Source organism: Macaca fascicularis, chromosome 11 (assembly GCF_037993035.2).
Source record: "Macaca fascicularis isolate 582-1 chromosome 11, T2T-MFA8v1.1".
NCBI lineage: Eukaryota > Metazoa > Chordata > Mammalia > Primates > Cercopithecidae > Macaca > Macaca fascicularis.
The window spans coordinates 70,534,614-70,557,119 of NC_088385.1; the positions used below are offsets into that span (position 1 = coordinate 70,534,614).

At 39.2% G+C, this 22,506-nt stretch overlaps 1 protein-coding gene across 8 annotated transcripts in view; it reads left to right on the forward strand.

Moving 5' to 3' along the window:
* Positions 1-1,703: 1,703 nt before the first annotated feature.
* The window catches only part of RXYLT1 (ribitol xylosyltransferase 1), a 31,157-nt gene continuing 10,354 nt past the window's right edge, over positions 1,704-22,506 (forward strand). For 2 of the 8 annotated variants that reach the window (XM_005571432.3, XM_074007336.1), the window contains exons 1-3: positions 1,704-1,986; positions 3,193-3,348; positions 7,168-7,270. In XM_005571432.3, the coding sequence (XP_005571489.1) occupies positions 1,815-1,986; positions 3,193-3,348; positions 7,168-7,270 (431 nt within the window). In that variant the 5' untranslated portion in view covers positions 1,704-1,814. Of the gene's footprint in view, positions 2,430-3,192; positions 3,349-4,714; positions 4,879-6,581; positions 6,704-7,167; positions 7,271-15,153; positions 15,290-22,506 lie in introns of all 8 variants that reach the window. The other 6 variants (XM_074007335.1, XM_074007340.1, XM_074007339.1 and 3 more) reach the window with 6 other exon arrangements.

Below are 22,506 nucleotides of genomic sequence, written 5' to 3' on the forward strand. Positions count from 1 at the left end.
TAGAAAATATCACCAAGTAAAGATTTTAGCCCTGCTTTAGTTTAATTCATCTCATATTCCTTTATTTCTATCCTTCCTCCCACATCTTTCCTTCTCAGGTCTGGTTCCCTATATGCGGAGCTTCAACCCCCAGAGGATATTTAACCTTGTCTCCCCCTCCACACTGCTGCATTCCCCACCACGTCTCTTTCCCTCTCTTTCCATCCACCTGAAGAGATGAGAGCATATACAGAAAGTAGCTCCCAGCTGTAGCTCAATCATTAAACACCAAGAGAAAGGAAAATGAACTCTGCCAGACTTAGATCAATTAGAAGATTCCTTTGTAACCTAAATACATTTTTTAAAGTTTATAATCAAATTATGCAGTCATTTGCAGTTTGGGGTAAAACAACACCTTCATTTTCATGGCCCTCTCCCTTATTCAAGATGACATCAGCCGCATATTAGTTTTACCTTGTATGCATTTCTCAATAGTAAAACTATTAGTCAGTAGCATCTGCATGTACATGGATACAGTGGGTGTTTTTTAGTAATTATAAGGTAATTACTTCCTATCCTTAAATAATTGTCATTTCCACAACAAAATAGGATAACCAACAATACAGTGTACATAAAACAACTGCCATCTCTCTAAGACACCAGAATAGCCTGTTAATCAAGGAAAGCTAAATTTTCTAAATCTACTGCAGTAAGGGAGGCCACACTTTGACAGAAGCTTGGCAGTCTCAGAAGGAGAAGATTTGGGGTGATATTTATAGGACTTAGGGAGTCCGAGCAAAAATGGTTTAAAACAGGTCTTTGGAGGCAGGGAACTGTTTGGGGGATTGGGTAAAGTGTTTGACCTAATTGTTTAGAGTCGATGCTAGAGTGACCGACTTTTACTGATTTCCTAGGACTTTCCCAATTTTAGCACTAAAAATCCTCCAACTGGAGAATCTTTACAGTCCTGGGCAAACTGGGACCACTGGTCACCCTAATTAGCGGACACACCGTCGCAAGACTGCGGGATAATTTGAGCAGTAGTACCAGATGCAACCGACAGAACATTGTAGCCCATATTTCCAAGGCTGGACAAAAGGTTTATTGAAGCATTCACATTTACAGCCTCTATTTGACAAAATACTGTATGCCTATGTGCGTTCAACTCACATCATAATAATAAAATTGAACTTTAAAAATATTTTTATTGCAGTAAGGTATATAAAACACGAATTCGACATTTTAACTATTTCTATGCATACAAGTGAGTAGTATTAATTGCATTCACAATGTTGAGCGACCATCATCAATTTTTTTAAAGGACGTTTATATCCACTCATCCATCAATGTAGTAGGCACTGTCCCAGGCGCTAGGGATTCCATGTAGAGCAAAAAACATCACGGTCCATGCCTTCACATGGCCTTCATGGACCACCACGGGTGCTCTTTTTCCCCCGAGTCTTTATGTACTTGGGAAAAGTGGCAGGGTTGAAAGGTGTAATGGGTCCACGGCAGAGGTCAGAGAGGCTCCCACCCAGCCCGGCGTCTGGAAGCACTTGGGGTAGTGGCCGCTCCTGGACCCCCTATTCCGGGGTCAGCGGTGGGCAGGCAGGCCCTGGGCCCGGTGGAGGAGGCGGGACTGGAGGGGGCGGGGCCTGTGCGGGAGGCGGGAGGTGGGCGTGCCCGGGGCGGGGCTGTACCGGGCGCTGGGCGGAAGAGCCTTTGATGGGGACGGCCTGGAAAGTGCCTGGGCCTGCGCTGGACGCCTCCCGGGCCCCGGCTTCTGTTTCCGCCGGCTCCATGGCGGTGGCTGCCTGACTGGAAGCCCGAGTGGGATGCGGCTGACGCGGAAGCGGCTCTGCTCATTTCTCATCGCCCTGTACTGCCTATTCTCCCTCTACGCTGCCTACCACGTCTTCTTCGGGCGCCGCCGACAGGCGCCGGCGGGGTCCCCGCGGGGCCTCAGGAAGGGGGCGGTGGCCCCCGCGCGGGAGAGACGCGGCCGAGGTAGGACTGGGGCTGCAGCTTCCCTCCGGCTCTGCGCGCCTGGCTAGGGGCTGCTGAGCGGCAGGGGCCGGGTTCCCGCACCCCGCTCTCAAGTCCGGGGTTACCCGCGGGGCCTGAGACGCGCTTTGCCTCCTACAGCCCCTCGAGCTAGCCCTTGGCTCGGGATTGGAGACTGGCCCTTAATTCTTACCCAGATCTCACACGCTGTCCCCGCTCCCCATCCCAGAGGTTGACAGGCGCGAACGCCTTTCAAACACGTGTTAAAATTCAAGACGTCGTCTCAAATGCCAGAGATTTGCGGGAGTGCTCCTTGAAGGCCTCAAAATCGCCGCAAGGTCTAAGACATCCGTTTTCCATATTGAAACAAAGCCCTCTAGGCCGGTCGCGGTGGCTCAAGCCTGTAATCCCAGCACTTTGGGAGGCCGAGGCGGGCGGATCACAAGGTCAGCAGATCGAGACCATCCTGGCTAACACCGTGAAACCCCGCCTCTACTAAAAAAATACAAAAACTAGCCGGGCGAGGTGGCGGGCGCCTGTAGTCCCAGCTACTTGGGAGGCTGAGGCAGGAGAATGGCGTGAACCCGGGGAGCGGAGCTTGCAGTGAGCCAAGATCGCGCCACTGCACTCCAGCCTGGGGCACAGAGCAAGACTCCGTCTCAAAAACAAAAAAAAAACCAAAGCCCTCTAATCCTGCAGTGACCGTAAGGCAGGCTTTACCTCCAAATTCTGGTCCCCTGTCCGGTGTTTTAATTGATGTTAAGATCAGACTCAGCTTTCTCTCTCCCTTTATTCAGAATTTTGCACGATAGTATCTAAGACTGGTGAACACTACACTCTGAAGTCAGTTTTTTGTGCATAGGTTACCTGTATACAATAGATAAAAAGAATTGCAGAAGTTAAACCTGTAACTTAATACATATTATCCTGTTATTTTTAAAGGTTTTGTTTTGGGGAAGAGAATTTTCCTGTTTCAAGTTAGCATTTTATTTCTAAGACCTTTCAGAGTAAAAAAAGTTCAGTTAAAAAATTTGCCGATAGTTTCTTTTTTGTTATCATTGTGTATAACCAGTTTAAATTCAGTTGCTCTATCTCTCAAAAATTAAAGTTAGGATGAAATTAGAACTAACACTTAATTTAAATGATTTGAATTTACCTACAGCTGCAATAACACCTAACTGGTAAACACTGTTACTCTTTTTAAAACAGAACAGTTCACTTTGGAAAGTGAAGAATGGAATCCTTGGGAAGGAGATGAAAAAAATGAGCAACAATACAGATTTAAAACTAGCCTTCAAGTATTAAATAAATCCACGAAAGGAAAAACAGACCTCAGTGTACAGATCTGGGGCAAAGCTGCCATTGGTAAGTTAATATGTAGAAGGAAGACATGTAAAAAGCATTGTAAAATGTACTTTATTGATATGAAATTCATTTTAATATAATTTATTTCATAACTTGTTAATTAAGGCATCATGATATATTTTTTCACTTTTTGTCAGTAATTCCTTTCTCCTTCCAATTAGACAACATCTGTTTGTAAATGTACACACATACATGTTCCACTGTTGGTCTTTAGCAGAGCACAGCTTCATTTATCGATACATTGAGTAGGCTGTATAGTGTCATTAGATTGCAAAACATATGTCAACTGAATTTTCATGAATCTGTGTATTTTTTGGACACTTGATACACAAATATAAGATGTGGCCCCTGGCCTTGAGGGCCAAACACATTTGGGAAACACTGAAGAGTACAAAGTTAAGGTTCTTCATTGCAGGCCTTTCTCAAGAGCCTTTAATATGACAGTGTTCATTGTATCAGCAAAGGAATATATTATAGTATGTAGTTGATTAAACTTGATTGCACACAGGTGTTTTTGCTGTGAATATCATGAGAGTGTAGTGTTCTAAGATATATATTATGCTCAATTAGAGAATGGGGCTGTGAGGGTTCAAACAGTCACAAAGAATTTAGTGACTTACCACTTTATTTGGCCTTTGAACATGAGCTGGGTTTGTGTACAATAAGGGATATGGATAGAAAGTACCAGATGAGAGGAAAATGTACAGAGGATAGTCCTCTGCTCACGGTATTTCATAAATTCGTTCATACTTACATACAAGTATACATCCTGGAAGATTACTACCAGTCTCTAAATTTCAAGCACCTGAAACCAGGTCTTCAGTCATCAAATTCTGACCATTATTTTTTAAATAAAGTCCCTAATACTGATTTCTTCTTTTAAATCCCAGATTTTCATTTCCAGACTTCTGTCTTTTCAATCTGATAAGCGCAAAGTGGCCAAGTGAATTTCATCAAATGCTACCTTTTTTTTTTTTTTTTTTTTATCACCTCTGCTGGCAGGAAAAATGCTACTTTCATCAGCCTATTCTCTAGGCACAGTTATGAAATACCGTTATAGACATTCCCATTCAAAAAGGGAAAAAAATTGAAGTGAAAAAGTGTCACTGGTCCAAGCAATTTTGAAATCTAAATTTCATCTGAATGGTCAGCTCCATTTGATTATATTGCAGGCCTAGGAATAATCTATGACTTGTACAGCTTTGCCCTCTGGCATTTCAGCCATACTCTTGAAGTCATCTTTTCCTTTTTCATAAAAAGTAACACAAGTTTGCAGCTTAGTAACTTTATCAGCCTGCTGACAGCTGATAAAATTTTCAGAGCCCATCAGCCTTCTTTCATTGTGACCTCTTTCTGTCTTTTTTAGTCCAAGCTGGCAGTGTTTCTGCTCATATAACATTCTGAAGAACCTTGTGGGCCTCCTGTGTATGTCACAGGATTCCCTCCATTAGATGGGAAGCTCCTCTGCAGATCTTTTCTGAGTAATCCCATCTCCATTTCTGGCTTCTGCTGAGATAGCTGAGGAGACCTGTAAGTCACATGTGTAATCTCTTCAAAGAGCCTTTTGTGTGAATGAATATTCAGATCTTCTGTTCCTTCTGAGACACTAGCAAAAGGTTGTGCAGCCACATCCTTGGTCTTCTTTCTGGAACACCCTTTGCAGACAGTAAATCTAATTTTTCACCTCTTTTGCAATCTTAATCGTCTGAGAATTTCCCAAATCATCAAATTCTGGTTCCCTTTTGCTTAACAGTTTTTCCTTCTATCTCTTTCTTCTTATATTTCATTAATCACCAAGAAGAAACCAGTCTACACCTTTCACTTTGCTTGGAACCCTCCAGCTAATTATTGAAATTTATCACAAGTTCTGCTTTCCACGTAACTGCAGGATACAATCCAACTAAGCTTTTTACTGTTATGTAACAAGGATCCTCATCCTTCCAGTTTCTAATAACACATTCCTGATTTTATTCTGAGCTCTCACCAACAATTTATTTAATATACATATTCTAGGAGTGATGTCTCATGCCTGTAATCGAGCGCTTTGGGAGGCTGAGGCAGGTGGATCACTTGAGGCCGGGAGTTCAAGACCAGCCTGGCCATCATGGTGAAACCCCATCTCTACCAAAAATACAAAAATTAGCCAGACATTGTGGCACATGCCTGTAATCCCAGCTACTCAGGAGGCTGAGGCAGGAGAATTGCTTGAACCCGGGAGGTGGAGGTTGCGGTGAGCCAAGATCATGCCACCTTATTCCAGCCTGGGCTACAGAGTGAGACTCTGTCTCTAAATAAATAAATAAATAAATAAATAAATAATTTTTAAAAATTGCATATTCTTACCAACAGTCTGCTTATGATGATTTAGATATCCTCTAAGACAATACAGGTTTTCTCTACTCTGCCTCACTTTGAGTCTTCACTAGCTGAGTCATTAACATCCATATTTCTGTCTGCAGGTTATTCAAGGCAATCTAATCTAGGCTTTTTAAAATCATATCCTCACAATTCTCTCAGCCTTTACCCATTACCCAATTTCAGAGCCACTTCCACATTTTTAAGTATTTGTTACAGTAGCACACCATTTCCAGGTACCATAATCTTAACTGTATAATCCATAGCATCCTATTGCAACCGTAACAAATTACCACAAATTTAGTATCTTACTTTTCTGAAGGCAGAACTCTAAAATGTGTGGGGGCTGTGTTACTTTTGGAGGCTCTAGAGGAGAACCTGTTTCCTTACCGTTGAGAGTTTCTAGGGGCTACCCGCATTCCTTCATTTATGGCCCCACATCACTCTGACCTCTGCTTCCATCTTTATATATCCCGTGCCTCACTCTGACCCTCCTGCCTCCCTTGTGTGAGGACTCTTGAGATTACATAGGGCCCACCTAGATAATCTATAATAATCTCTTCACCTCAGCATCCTTAACTCAATTGTATTTTTAAAGTGTCTTTTGCCATGTAAGGTAACATATTCCTAGATTCTAGAGATTAGAATATGGACATCTTTGCTGGTGGGGCAGGGAGACATTATTCAACCCATCACATTTGGAAAGCTTTATCTAATTGTCCATGTTTTAAACATGGTGGCTTGGGTTTCCTTTAGTACCAGGGTACAATGAGAATGAAACAAAAACCTCTTTGAGTGTAACCAAAACAGGGTGCCCAGAAGTGGTGTATGGTCTCCATAGTACTTCATTGAGTAACACTGCTCTTCTCTACTCTCAGAGCTTTCATTCAGGTGAAATCATGGTAAAACATCAGGGGCTGCCATAAGGAGAAAAGATGCAGTGGCATTTGTCTGTGAAGGGGATCATGCATTCAGGGATATGTGTTCAAGTGAGGAGGAGGTAATGTCCCCTTGACATATTGAATGTATTAATATATGTAAATACATGAGCTCCTCTGGCTCCATTTGGCACAAAATGGCAACTCCCCCTAATTTGTTATAAAAATAGTTCTAACCACATAGTATAGTTTACTTTGTAATATAATACATTTCATTTCAGAATAAGACAGGTGTAAAGATCTATATAAATTAGGGGTTTCTCAAATCTAGAGTAGGAGAGGTCTTTAATATTAACTCACATTTTGCCACATTTTACACACTGACAGCTTCTGAGCTCTGTCTCTCATTAGCTGCCATGTTGATTTGGAGCTGTTGCTTGGTAGCACTGCCTGCCAGCGGCCCTAAGGGGAGGCATTCTGGTTTTACAGTCAAATGAGTAAAAGAATAGAACATAAACTTGTCTCATGCACCAGAGTAGATGAGACAGTAAATTGTTTTCATTTTGTTTTTGTTGTTAATTACCAGGCTTGTATCTCTGGGAGCACATTTTTGAAGGCTTACTTGATCCCAGCGATGTGACTGCTCAATGGAGAGAAGGAAAGTCAATCGTAGGAAGAACACAATACAGGTATTAGTTGTATTAGTTTGTGCAACATTAACCTTTGGTGTTTTGCTCTACAATATTTTATGTGAATACTAAAAGAAAAATAATAGGAAAATATATTTGTAAAAATATTTCTATTTCAACTTGTAAAGAACAGAGAAGTAAATCTCATGAATATGTATTCATAATTAAGCTTACTTGGACCTTATGAAATTGTATATTACAGAATACTCCTTTTTTGGAATCATATGTCTGTTTTATTTTTATCTAATTATATGGAAAAGTTCATACTCCACATCTTACAGCATTTGAATGGTGACAGCCATTTTAAAACATTTTGTATCTTGGAGGAATAATATGTAAACCTAAAAGTATTTTCATTTTTCTCTTTCATATAATAGTCATGTTCACTTTCTTAAATATTTAGATATCAAAGCTCTTGCTCTCACTTTTTTAGATTTTTGTTTATTAAAACAAATTTGATGAGTTCTATCAGGATTTATTTTTTATTTTAGATTATTTATTTTTTATTTTAGATTTAATAAAACCAATGTATTGCTTAGACTTTTTTGGCCTTTTTATATAACTCTTATCTATGACTGCATATTTTCTGAAAGTTTTTAAGTATATTAGGATTGTTTTATTTAGGGAAACTATAATTTTATCATATGAAATGCTATTTTATTAGATTTTGCTTTCTTATTGAAATTAAAAATAAAAAATTATTTTTAAATGCTTATTTTATATAACAGTTGTATTATTAGGGGGAAAATGTGAACTAAAGATTCCACTTTCTATTGGAATTTCATTCTTTTCTACAGAAATCAGGAAAGGAAAAGCTGCGTCAATTTTGTTCTAATTTTTACTACAGCTTTAATTCTTTATATACACTTGGAAAGCAATTTTATTGCATGTATCTTTTCAAAGTTATCCTTAACAAGTAAACAGGTTTTTAAAATTATCGTTGGTAATGATTATTTTTCCTTTCATCTTCATGCTTCTGTTGATCTAATCCCATTCAAGAGCTTAAGTATAGACCTAAACTTACAATGGTTGGATTTGGGTGTTTGAAAGTAAATGTGTATTATGTGTATAAATCTAATATTTTGGTATTTGAAAAGTAAATGTGTGTTATATTAGTCTAATCCATAATATATAACATTTTCAGAAAAGTTATTAAAAAATTCATGAAGACGTTAGCATCTTTAAGGTTAAAATTAAGGTTAAAATTATACATTGTTGCTATAATAATAGTGACAGATTTGAGCAAATAACATTAACTCCCAAAAGAAAGCCAAATGTATCCTTTACTTCTGAAATATTTGAGGTAGATTTTATAGGCATACTTTAGAGCTGTTGGGTGTTCAGTTCCACAGCACTGCAGTAAAGCAAATATTGCATTAAATCAAGTCATATGAATTTTTTGATTATCCAGTGCATATGAAAGTTTTGTTTACACTGTACTGTAGTCTGTTAAGTGTGTAATAGTATTATGCCTAAAAAAAAAAAAAAGTACCTTAAGTGAAAAATACTTTATTGCTAAAAAATGCTAACAGTTATCTGAACCATCAGCAAGTCATCATCTTTTTGCTGGTGGAGGGTCTTGCCTTGATGTTGATGTATCAGGGTGTTGATGACTAATCAGGGTGGTGGTTGCTGAAGGTTGGGGTGGCCGTGGCAATTTCTTAAAATACGACAACAATGAAGTTTGCCACATCCGTTGACTCTTCATTCACAAAAGTTTTCTCTGTAGCACATGATGCTATTTGGTGGCATTTTTACCCATAGAACTTCTTTCAAAATTGGAGTCAATCCTAGGCCGGACACAGTGGCTCATGCCTGTAATCCCAGTACTTTGGGAGGCTGAGGTGGGTGGATCACTTGAGGTCAGGAGTTCGAGACCAGCCTGGCTATCATCGTGAAACCCCATCTCTACTAAAAATACAAAAATTGGCCGGGAGTGGCAGCACATACCTGTAATCCCAGCTACTTGGGAGGCTGAGGCAAAAGTATCCTTGAACCTGGGAGTCAGAGGGTGCAGTGAGGTAAGATCATGCCACTGCACTCCAACCCCAGGCGACAGAATGAGACTCTGTCTCAAAAAAAAAAAGTTAAAATTGGAGTCAGTCCTCTCAAACCCTGCTGCTGCTTTATCAACTACATTTTTTGAATATTCTGAATCCTTTATTGTCACTTCACCAGTGTTCACCATATTGTATCCTCACCGGAAGTAGATTCCATCTCAGGAAACCACTTTCTTTGCTCATTCATAAAAAGCAGCTCCTCATGTGTTGAAGTTTTATCATGAGATTGCAACAATTCAGTCACACCTTCAGGTTCCACTTCTAATTCTACTTTTTTTGCCATTTCTGCCATATCTGCAGTGACTTCCTCCCCTTAAATCTTGAACCCCTCAAAGTCATCCATGAGGGTTTAAATCAGCTTCTTCCAAACTCCTTATAATGTTGGTGTTTTGACCTCGTCCCATGAATCATGAATGTTCATGGTATCCAGAATAATGAATCATTTCCAGAAGGTTTTCATTTACTTTGCCCGGATCCATCAGAGGAACTACTGTCTGTGGCAGCTATAGCCTTATGAAAGTATTTCTTTTGTTGTTGTTGTTGTTGTTGTTGTTGTTTTGAGACAGAATCTCGTTCTGTCACCCAGGCTGGAGGGCAGTGTCGTAATAGCTTGCTGCAACCTCCGCCTCCCAGGTTCAAGTGATTCTCGTGCTTCAACATCCCAAGTAGCTGGGACTATGGGCACACGCCACCACACCCAGCTAATTTTTGTATTTTTAGTAGAGATGGGGTTTTACCATGTTGGCCAGGCTGGTCTTGGACTCCTGTCTCCAAGTGATCCACATGCTTCAGCTTCCCAAAGTGCTAGGATTACAGGCGTGAGCCATTGTGTCTGGCCAGAAAGTATTTCTTAAATAAGACCTGAAAGTCAAAATTACTCCTTGATCCATGGGCTGCAGAATGGATATTTTGTTAGCAGGTATGAGGGCATGAATCTGTCCGTCTCCATCAGATCTCTTGGGTGACCAGGTGCATTGTCAATGAGCAGTAATATTTTGAAAGGAATCCTTTTTTCTGAGCAGTACTTCTCAATAGTAAGCTTAAAATATTCAGTAAACCATGGTGTGAACAGATGTTGCTGTCATCTAGGCTTTGTTCCATTTATAGGGCACAGGCAGAGTAGATTTAGGATAGTTCTTAAAGGTCCTAGGATTTTCAGAATAATAAATGAGCACTGGCTTCAACTTTAAGCCACCAGCTACATTTAGCCCCTAATAAGAGAATCAGCCTGTCTTTTGAAGCTTTGAAGCCAGGCATTGACTTCTCTCTAACTATGAAAGTCCTGGATGCCATCTTCTGCTGATATAAAGCTGTTTCATCTGCATTGAAAATCTGTTGTCTAGTGTAGCCACCTTCAGCAATGAAGATCTTAGCTAGATCTTCTGGATAACTTGCTGCAGCTTCTACATTAGCACTTGCTGCTTCACCTTACATTTGTATGTTATGGAGATGGCTTCTTTCCTTAAACCTCATGAATCAACCTCTGGTAATGTCAGACTTTTCTCCTGCAGCTTCCTCACCTTTCTCAACCTTCATAGAATTGAAAAGAGTGGAGGCCTTGCTCTGGATTAGGCTTTGGCTTTAGGGAATGTTGTGGCTGGTTTGATCCTCTATCCAGACTATTAAACATTTCTCCATATGAGCAGTAAGACTATATCACCTTCACATCATTCATGTTGTTCACTGGAGTAGCACTTCTCATTTCCTTCAATAACTTTTCCTTTGCATTCCCACCTTGGCTGTTTGGCACAAGAGGCCTAGCTTTCAGCTTGCTTTAGCTTTTGACATGCCTTCCTCACTAAGCTTAATTATTTCTAGCTTTTGGTTGCAAGCTTCTCCAACCCACTTTATTTTATTGTTGTTGTTGTTCTGTTTTGTTTTGTCTTAGGCTTTTAGCAGCCTGAAGCCATGGCTTTTAGTTTCTGTCTTTAGTAATAAGCAGAAAAGAGGGATAAGGAAGGGGCTTTACTGACCCAACCAGAAACAGAAACTATGAATCCATGCCTATATTCTCTCCCTCGGACACTCCTGAAAGTGAGAGACTTGCGACTGTTCCTTTCACCTAGAGGGTATTACAGGGTTATTAATTATAGGGAACACTTAGAGGGTATTATAGGGTTATTAATTGGCCTAATAGTGTTGTGTCTCAGGGAATAGGGAGGCCCAAGGAGATGGAGAGAAACGGGGGAATACTGGTTGGTGGAGCAGTTAGACCACACACACAGCATTTATCTATTAAGTTTGCCATCAGATCTTGTGAGACTTATTCACTATCATGAGAACAGTACAAGAAAGACCTGCCCCCATGATTCAGTTACTTCCCACTGGGCACCTCCCACAACATGTGGGAATTGTGGGCACTACAATTCCAGATGAGATTTGGGTGGGGACACAGCCAAACCATATCTCATAGTGAGCACATGCTGTTGGAAAATGGTACCAATAGAATTGCTTGACTGGGGATCACCACAAACTTGCAATTTGTAAAAAAACTTTATTTGCAAAGTACAATAAAGTGAAGCACAATAAAATAAGGTGTGCTGGTATTACGGCCAAAGAGTAATACCGTTTCCTCTTAGGATTTAAGAGAACTATATTCAAGAAAGGCCTCCATTGTATGAGGTATTTTTAAACAGCTTATTAAAGTGTTAGGTTCGTGAAAAATAGCGTACATAATTTATCCAAAATTAATAAGCTTTTATGCATTCTTGAGTTGAATCAGCTACATGGGTACTAACTTAAGTGTTTCCACACATTCACCATCCTTATTTGACCAAAAGTGAATCAGAAGTAATGGCTCACCTTGAAGATATTGAAAGAATTTCTAAGTACTGTTAAGATACTTGTTGAAAATAAGTGTAAATATATTTTGTTTAAATAAACAAATGAGCTTATATCATTTAATTGTAGCCTCGAGACAATTCTAAAACAGAAGTAGAAAGGATATCATCAGTGTTGCAGGGCTCATCAGGCTCAGGAATGCTGATTTTCATCAACACATAGGCCCAAAGAATGAATTCCAGCATACCAAATAAATTATATAGAATGGAGAGCGAGCTGTCAGTCAGGCCATGTGTTTGTATTGGTTTGACTGACACATTCTTTCAATATAGGCAGGCTACAAGTGATAACCAATTATTTGAGGGTTGATTCCACATGGAACCATAATATGGGATTTAATTATATGTAGTGCTTTTAACTCTATTTCAGAAAGAAAGACAGAAATATGACTCCTTGTTCACCACTGAATCAGTAACATCATCCATAGGCTGTGCTCAGAATATTAATACATGAATACATACAGGGCAAACTGAACTTCTGGATGAGCCTGATGAAGCCCCGTCACTTCTGGGCAGCGTCGCATGTGACTCAGTTATTGAGAGCACAGACTCTGGAGCCAGACTATCTTAGTTCAAATTCTTTTATTTTTTTGAGACAGAGTCTTGCTCTGTCACCCAGGCTGGAGTGCAGTGACACAGTCTCGGCTCACTGCAGCCTCCACCTCCCAGGTTCAAGCGATTCTCCTGCCTCAGCCTCCCAAATAGCTGGGATTACAGGCGCCCATCACCGATCCCAGCTAACTGACCTCATGATCCGCCTGACTCAGCCTCCAAAACTGCTGGGATTACAGGTGTGAGCCACTGCACCTGGCCTAGTTCAAATTCTTCTTCTGTCACTTTGCTGTCTGACCTTGGGCATGTTTCTTAACCTCTCTGTTTCAGTTTCCTCACGTTTAAGGCAAATAATAGTTCATATTTCACAGGATTATTCCAAAGATTAAATGTGTTAATAAATTACAGGGCTTACAATAGTATCTAATACGTAATAATCACTATAGAAATCTTGTTGCTATTTTCTTATTTTTAGTGTTACTTAACTAAGTACTGCAACATCTTCCTACAAGCAGTTCTCCTTTTTCTGTTTCCAGTACTGTCTCTTATCCCTCCATCATGTACCTGCCCACAAATGCCTTATTGATACATTCTTTATATTAATATGGTTCGATTCAGTTTTAAGCTAGCCTGAGACTCATTCTGTCTCTTAAAGGAACTTTGCCTACCACTACTCATAACCATCATATGTTGATTTATAGTTTAATCTCATAGGACAATTTTATTTTTAATTTCTTAGGAGGAACCTTACTTCTACTGAGTGTGGCTTTTGCTCATCCCCCAAAGACTGCCTTCAGAATCCTATCATTTCTCTGTATAGTCATTACCACAGGCTATATAAATGTCTACCCCTTTGGTATAACAAAAGGTAGATCATAAATTATTAATTGTTATCAAGATTCGATTATAACATCTTCAATGAGCATCTGCTGCTTATGAAAGAGTTGAACTTATTTCCAAAGATCATGATAGAATAAAACATGTCGGATGGCATTTTTAGAATTTCCAGACATTACTTTCGTAAGAAGTTAGCTCACTATGAATGAAAGCATTTATAGATAACATTAATGGTTAATGACGTGACATTTATTTAGATCAAATGCTGGAGCATAAATCAGTGCAGATCCCAAATAAAATTTTCATTGGTAAACAAAGACAAAACAGTTTTTCAAAATGCCACATTTATTCTTTTAATGTTAAAATATCCTTTAAAAAATAGTAGTGAGAGTGATGGCCAATGCTTATAAAGAGCTTACTATGCGCCAAACAGTTCTATACACTTAATAACTTAATTTGTTTAATCCTTACCACAACCCAATGAAGTATCATTGTTTACATTTTGCAAGTTAGGAAACTAAGACACAAAGAGATTAAATAACTTCCCCACAGCCACAAACTAATAATTATAACAAATAACATCTAACATTTACCTAGCTCTTACTATGTTTGAGACTCTATTATTCAGTGCTCACAAGGATCCATGAGGCGGGTACTGTGCTTACCTCGTTTGAGCACTGAAAGGCTAAGTACCTGGCCTGAGGTTACATACTTCTAATTAGTGGGTAAAGCCAAAAGTCAAGCACTACACTCTTGACTAAGGGACTATTCTGAGTAAGAGGCAGTTGGGATTTTTATTTTTAATGTCTTAAAAAGTTGATGATTCTGTATTGGTCCCTAAAGATCATTTTCAGTTTTTTGTAGTAAGTGGAATCTTGAAATCTAAGAACTGATGAACTAAGCAGTGTCCTAGAGTAGCAACTCTGAGTTCACACTTTATCCAGTGTAATATTTAGAAACCTTGTTTTAAAAATGCACTATTTTGATACATTTTTGGTTTGACAGAAGACAGCTGCTGAAACTCTTTCTCTCTCATCACTCCTGTTCAGCCAAAGTCTCACCCAAACCCATGTAGTCAAGATAAAGAAATGAGAAATTGCCAGCTCTTGGCTCTTATGCCTCTTCAAAGATTAATGAGCATTCAGGCTGCTTAGAAGGCATCGAGCTGTGGGTGAGATTGGCTTCCAGCCTGGCAGAGTAAACACTGAGGCCCACAGTCATGTCCCAGCTCTGCTGCTGGCGTGCTATGAGATTTCCCAGCCTTCTGGGGTCTTATTGTCTTATTTTAAAATGGAAAGAATCCTGAGTCAACAGCAACATTGAAGTAGTTGCTGTGTTCCAGGGGCTTTTACAGATATTAGCTCAGTGAATTTTAATCCTCAAAACCACCCTGTGCAGCTGGTGGTATTACTCCCGTTTTGCAAATGAAAACCTTGATGTTCTGAGAGAGTAAATGACTAGTAAACAGTAAAGATGGGATTGAGCCATGGTCCTTCCTTTAACATGATAGATTAATCCGCATCATCTAGAAGTCACCTCCAATATTAAATATACTCGATTCTATAATTTCATGTTGAATTATTTTCTTTTTAAGAGATGGGGGTCTTGCTATGTTGCCCAGACTGGAGTGCAGTGACTGTTCACAGACAAGATCATAGCATACTACAGCCTCGAACTCCTGGGCTCAAGAGATCCTCCTGCCCCAGCCTTCTGAGTAGCTGGGAATATAGGTATGCAACACTGGCTGGCATCATGCTGAATTCTTAAATGGAGTCATTTTTAGAAATTCTTATCAATGCTTTGGGTCTAGAATTTTTTTCCTAATCTGCTACAACCCAGTTATAACCTCATCTTGACTTTTAAATGTTTTTAGATTTTAATATCCTCTTTATAGTAATTAAATTATAATTTTGCCATAATCCCTGTTAACTGTGATTTAACTTTTGTACATCTAATGTGCCCAATTCTTGATTATCTTTCAATGTTTTTAATTTTTTTAACTGTGTGACTTTTCAGGGTTATGTTTACTACTTAGTGAATTTTAGGCACAGGGTGCACAGTGCATGTATATACTTGAAGGGTTCTCTGATGCTTTTGCTTACACAAACTAAATTAATAGCCCCCTTTTGCTATACTCATAATTATGAAAAAAAGAGTGAAGTGCTGCAATAAAAGCATACCTGATGCATGAAATTATAATAGAAGCAAATAAAAAAGAAAATCTTTTCTCCCCTAAATCTAATATATAATATTTCTACAATAGACATTCATCTCTTGGTGATACATTTAAGAGATTTTATATACTTAGGAAACTAAAATTGCCTTTAGCTACAGGTAAGCTGCCTAAATAGTAGTAGAAATGGAGAGAAGTGGGGTGGAAAACAAATATTTACGACCAAAAGGAATAACAACTTAGCTGTCTTTGAAAAGATAAATTTGATTCATATGGGATAGTATTATATTATTTTCTCTTCAGAACACAATTTGTCATAGAATGGATCATAAATAGTCTGAATGAACACTGAATAATTTTTTTAGATTATCACCGTTACCTAAAAAGAACTTTGGGATAGATAAAAATTAGAACATCAAGTAAACAACTTCTTACAATACTGAAGCCTACTTAATAAGAGAATTGCCATTGCTTGAATCAGTCATCGGCTGATGACTCATCTCTTAAATTAGGCCTCAACTACAGAGCAAAGAGATCCTTGCTTGGAGGGTTATGTATGATATAAGAGAAAGGAGGTCACCATCAGTGAAAGGTCTTGTAGCCTTTAAGTGGTAACTTTTCATGTTACTGGTACACTCCAGTAGGATTTTCTGGGGCCAGCTAAATCCACCTAGCATGAATTCCAAAATGCCACATCATAAGGTAGACTATTCACAGTTGGAGGTCTAGCCCTTACTCCTATTTCCTCTCTCTATTGATGTGTAGCTGCTGTAGGACACTCAGATCTCTATTATAGTCCACTCTGCTCTGTTCATTACCCAAGGAAATGGTTTCTCCACAGTTCTTGTTCTCAGTTTCTTACTAAGTTGTCAGTCATATTGCTTAAAACTTTGACCACCAAAATATCATTGCTCCCTAGCTTGGGAAAATGTATTTATACTGGCATTAAATGTATAATTCTTCAAAATTAAAATATTAAATAAATTGAGAGATCAAAGTATCCATTAATTCATTTTCTACTAAATAATTGTTGAGCACCTCCTAATGTTTAATTTCCCCTTTCCTCCTTCCTAGTCTATGGAAATGGGCATTAGTATCTCCTTGCAAACTCAGACAAACTAATAGCTGAAGGGGGTAGTGGATTTATTTATAAAGTTATTAATTTATGTACTGCTTGGAGCAACATAAGTAATATCTTATTCCTAAAGGGCCTTTCAACTGGGCATGGTGGCTCACTCCCATAATCCCAGCACTGTGGGAGGCCAAGGCAGGAGGATCACTTGAGCCTAGGAGTTTGAGGTCAGCCTGGGCAACATAGTGAAACCCCATGTTTTTTCATTTAAAAAAAATTAAGAATAAAACAGAGGGCCTTTCCATAGTTTTCACTGTAGTAGAATAAATAAATATCTGATTTGTCAGCAAAATATGTGAAAGCAAGATCTTATGATAACCTCACCTAGGAAGTAAAAAATACTTGTATTTTGGTATGTTAATGTATGGGTGATAGAACAAGCTGCAGAGGCGGCTAAAAATTTATTTTTAAAATATCAAAATATAGACTGGGCGTGGTAGCTCCCGCCTGTAATCCCAGCATTTTGGGAGGCCAAAGCAGGCAGATATTTGAGCTCAGGAGTTTGAGACCAGCCTAGGCAACATGGCGAAACTGTATCTCTACAAGAAATACAAAAATTAGCGCCTGTTGTCCCAGCTACTTGTGGGGCTGAGGTGGGAGGATAGCTTGAGCCTGCGAGGTCAAGGCTGCAAGTGAGCTGTGATCACGTGACTGCTTTCCAGCCTGGGCGACAGACCCTGTGCCAAAAAATTAAAAAGAAGAAGAAGGGCCAGGCATAGTGGCTCACACCTGGAATCCCAGCAGTTTGGGAGGCTGAGATAGGAGGATTGCTTGAGCCCAGGAGTTCAAGACCAGCCTAGGAAACATGGTGAAACCCTGTCTCTACAAAAAACACAAAAACTTTGTGTGTGGCAGCACAAACCTGTAGTCCCAGCTACTAGGGAGGATCACTTGAGCCTGCGAGGTCAAGGCTGCAGTGAGCCTAGATTGCACCACTGCACTCCAGCCTGGGTGACAGAGCGAGACCCTGTCTCAAAAAAAAAAAAACTATTAAAATATAAAAGTTAGGCTATTTCTATGTTTATAACACCTTTCCTTAATGAGAGCTGAATTTACAGGCTGTGTCATTCAAAATGTATAATAATTGAACCCAATGTTAAATATAACGCCAGACTCATTTCTCCTCTATTTGAGCATTTATCTATATGAAATTTAATCTACAGCCATTTAAACTGCTAATATTTAAATATACCCAAATTATTTCCTATAAAATTATAGGAAATTGTTGTTTTTTAATGTTTTAATTTTTTTAACTTAGTTTTGAAATAATTTTAGACTTAACAAAAATATTGCAAAAATGGTACCAAAAAAAATCCGTTATACCTTTCATCCAGATTCCTCAAATGCTAACATCTTACATAATTACAGTATAATTATTTTTTTCAGGAAAACAACATTGATACAAAACTATTATCTAATTTACACATACTCACATTCCCACTGCTGTCTCTTTTCTGGCCCAGTTTCCAATCCAGAGTCACATGGTGTGCTTGGTTTCATATCTCCTTGGCTTCAGCCAGTCTGTGATAGTTTCTCAGTCCTTGTTGACCTTGTGACTTATGAAGAGTACTGCCCATTTATTTTGTAAAATGTCCTTTAGTTTGGGTTTGTCTGATGTTTCCTCACAATTCAATTCAGGTTATGTATTTTGGTTCCGAATACCTCAGAAACAACATCGTGTCATCCTTGGTGTGTCATATTTGTTCCCATTACTGATTATGTTAACTTTGATCACTTGGCTAAGGTGCAGTCTGCCTGGTTTGTTCACTGTAAAGTTACTGTTTTTTCCATTGTCATTTTTACTAGGAGATTCTCTGGGACCATGTAAATAACCTGTTTTTCAATATGATTACAAGGTCCCAGAGTATCTCCCTTTCACCCGCAAATTTTAGCATCCACATAAATACCCAAAGACAAATAATGAAACAAATGACATTCGTTGAATCAGTCATCAGCTGATTATTCATCTCTTAAATTAGGCCTCATCTTCAGGGCAAGGAGTAAAATGTTTAGTAGTCTTAAACGTTTTGATTTCAAGAAACAAAATAAAAGGAGCACATAATTTGAATATATGAATTATTTTGGAACAAAGAATTAAATTGTTTGTTATATGCAAATAAATACATAAAAAACAACCAAGAAAACCTCATAAAAATCCCCAGAATTACGGGATAAAAATTTAAAAATAAAGTGCAATCCCAGTAAGACTTTAGTGTTGACCATTCATTAGAAAAAAAGCCTACTGCAATAGTCTTGTCAATAAAAAAAGAAGAAATTGATAAAATAAAAAAGCCAACTATTAGAAGAGTTTAGGGCCGGGTGCGGTGGCTGGCCAGGCACAGTGACTCATGCCTGTAATCCCAGCAATTTGGGAGGCTGAGACAGGCAGATCACCTGAGGTCTGGAGTTTGAGACCAGCCTGGCCAACATGGTGAAACCCTGTCTCTATTAAAAATACAAAAATTATCCAAGTGTGGTGGCACACACCTGTAGTCCTAGCTACTTGGCAGATGAGACAGGAGAACTGCTTAAACGCAGAAGGCAGGGGTTGCAGTGAGCGGAGATTGCACCATTGCACTCCAGCCTAGGTGACAAGAGTGAAATGCTGTCTCAAAAAAAAAAAGCGTTTAGGAGGCAAAAAATTTTTTAAAAAGTCAGTAACAGGCCAAGTGTGGTGGCTCACTCCTGTAATCCCAGAACTTTGGGAGGCTGAGGTGGGCGGATTGCCTGAGGTCAGGAGTTCGAGACCAGCCTGGCCAACATAGTGAAACCCTGTCTCTATTAAAAACATAGACAAAAAAAAATTAACTGAGTGTGGTGGTGCACGCTTGTAATCCCAGCTACTTAGGAGGCTAAGGCAAGCTAGAACCTGGGAGGCGGAGGTTGCAGTGAGCTGAGATCGCACCATTGCACTCCAGCCCGGGGAACAAGAGCAAAACTCCATCTCAAAAAAAAAAAAAAAAAAAAAGAATGAATCAATATAGTCATCCCTTGGTGTATGTGGGGGATTGAGATTCGGGGGCAGTATGCCAAAATCTGCACAGAATCAAGTTCTGCAGCATAGGAACAGTTGGTCCTACCTTTTAGTAAGGTTTTGCGTCCTGCTAATACTGTATTTTCCGTCAATTTGGTTGAAAAAAAAATCATTGTATAAGTGGACCTGTGCATTCCAAACCTGTGTTAAGGGTCACCTGTATATTGGATTCCAAAAATATATTGTTTCCACAATCAGCATTAAACTCAATATTCGAATGATTTCTCTGGACTTTCTAAGTATTGAAAAGTACTTATTAGGAGGAAAGTTTTTAACTACATCAGCAGCAAAAGAGAGAATACTAAAAATTATAAGTTCTAATTATTAAATATATGTCAAGACATCGAGAAAAGCAAATCACTGTTTTAAAATTCTGGATATGAGTTCTTAATATGTATATTTATTCTTCAGTTAATTGAATTTTATGATTGATGCTTGACTAATAACCTTAGGAATGAAAGTGTAGCATTCATCATGTGTAAGTGTACTATAATATCTCATACATAAGCCTCACTTTGCAAAATAAATGTATAGCAAGAAAGTTATTAAATTGGATTTTTGTAACTTGATTTATATTTTCAATGCAGTAGGAGAACTTAGGTAAATTGGTAGAGCAAATAACTTTCTTAAAGAAAATTACTGCTTATGCATTCAGTATTTACTGAGTGCCTACTGTTTAGTTCATAGTAGGCTCTGAAGAATTTCATAATGAATAAAATGCCTTCTCCTAACCTCAAGAAGTTCACAGACTAGTGGTTGAGACAAACACATAAATTATATTTTCTTTTTCTTCTTTTTTGAGACAGTCTTGCTCTGTCATCCAGACTGGAGTGCAGTGGCACGATCTTGGCTCACTGCAACCTCCACCTCCTAGGTTCAAGCAATTCTCCTGCCTCGGCCTCCCAAGTAGCTGGGATTACAGGGACCCGCCACCATACCAAGCTAATTTTTGTATTTTTAGTAGAGACGAGGTTTTACCATGTTGGCCAGGCTGGTCTCGAACTCCTGACCTCAGGTGATCCACTCGCCTCAGCCTCCCAAAGTGCTGGGATTACAGGCGTGAGCCACTGTGCCCAGCCTTATAAATTATTTTCATACCATATAGAAAGCATAATGATAAGAATATGCATACTCTATCTACCGTGTTGTTATGGAAATACAGAAGAAAAGCAATGAACTCAATCTGAGTAGAGTTAGGGGTGTGGAGCCTATCAACAAAGGTTTCCTAAGGGAGGTGATAGCTGAGCAGTCTTTAAAATGAGTAGAAGTTAGGAAGGCAGAAAAAAGATTATATTCCCAGCAGAGGTGACATTAGAGGCTCGTAACTGATCAACTTGGGTTTGTGCATGGAATTGCAAACCAATTAGTATTCCTAGAGCATGAAGAAGAGGTAGGGTAGCTGAGATTGGGAGGATTGAGCAAGGGCCAGATCATGGTGGGCCTTGTATGTACCACATTAAGGCTCTTGGATTTTATTCTAGGGTAGTGAAAAGCAGTTGAGGATGATTAAGCAGGATAGTGATATTGTCATGTGTTTGTGTGTGTAGATTTCCCTAGCAGCCTTGGGGGAAAGTGATTTGAAGGAGACAGCTGACTGCAGGCAGACCAAGTAGGAGATTGGAAGTATCCAACAGAGATAAAACTAATGCATGAAATAGGGAAGTGGTGGTGGGTCAGAGCCAGGGACAAATTCCAGAAATATTTAGGAGCAAAATGGTCAGAATTTAGGGATTAATTAGATGGGAAGATGAGAGAGAGAAACATCTGACAAGTCCCTAGTTTCTGGTCTGCATGAGTAGGTAGCTAATGTGACACAAAGATAGAAAATACGGAAACAGGAGCAAATTTGTCCACTCTTCCCTAGCCCACCACCCAACATCTACCTACTTCGTCTGTCTCAGCAGACAACCCTGCCTCCTCTTTCATCAGGAAAATTGAGGACATCATAATTACCTCTCTTAACTAGCTGCTCTAACGTGTACCTACTCTCTATCTGGTCCCTCACACATCCTTATCTCTTTCCAAGCTCTCAAACATTGAGTGATCTTTCCTGGCTCAAGTAAAGCCCACCACCTGTGCATCCCATCTGCTTCTAGGACCTTGTTCTATGCATTACTTTCTTGCTCTCTTTTATTCTCCACTTATTCATCCATTATTGCTTTATCGCCTTCTCTTCAAAACTTTCAGAATCCTTGTCTATACTCATTGTAATCACTTCCTTACTTCTCAACTCATTGCAGTTTGACTAACAGACTTCCCAACACACGTATATACATATATACAAACCAAGTATCTGAGTCTAATGAAATTTTTTTGGCCCTTACAGTTTCATCTTTTAGATCTGTGGTTCCTTGATGGAGGCACTGTGGGACATCACAAACTATTTTAAATATTTACGGGAAACACTGATACTTGACATCTGTCATGCCCCGTGCAAACTGCAAGTTCAAAGTAGTACAGTTTCAACATTAGATCACCCTGCATTTATTTCAACAATGTCAGGACTTTGTGAAGCTGGGTTTTCCATGGTTGCCGTGATAAAATGCATGCACTGCACAAAAATCTGTGGAACAGGAAATGACACTGACAGTGTCCACGAATTCCAAGG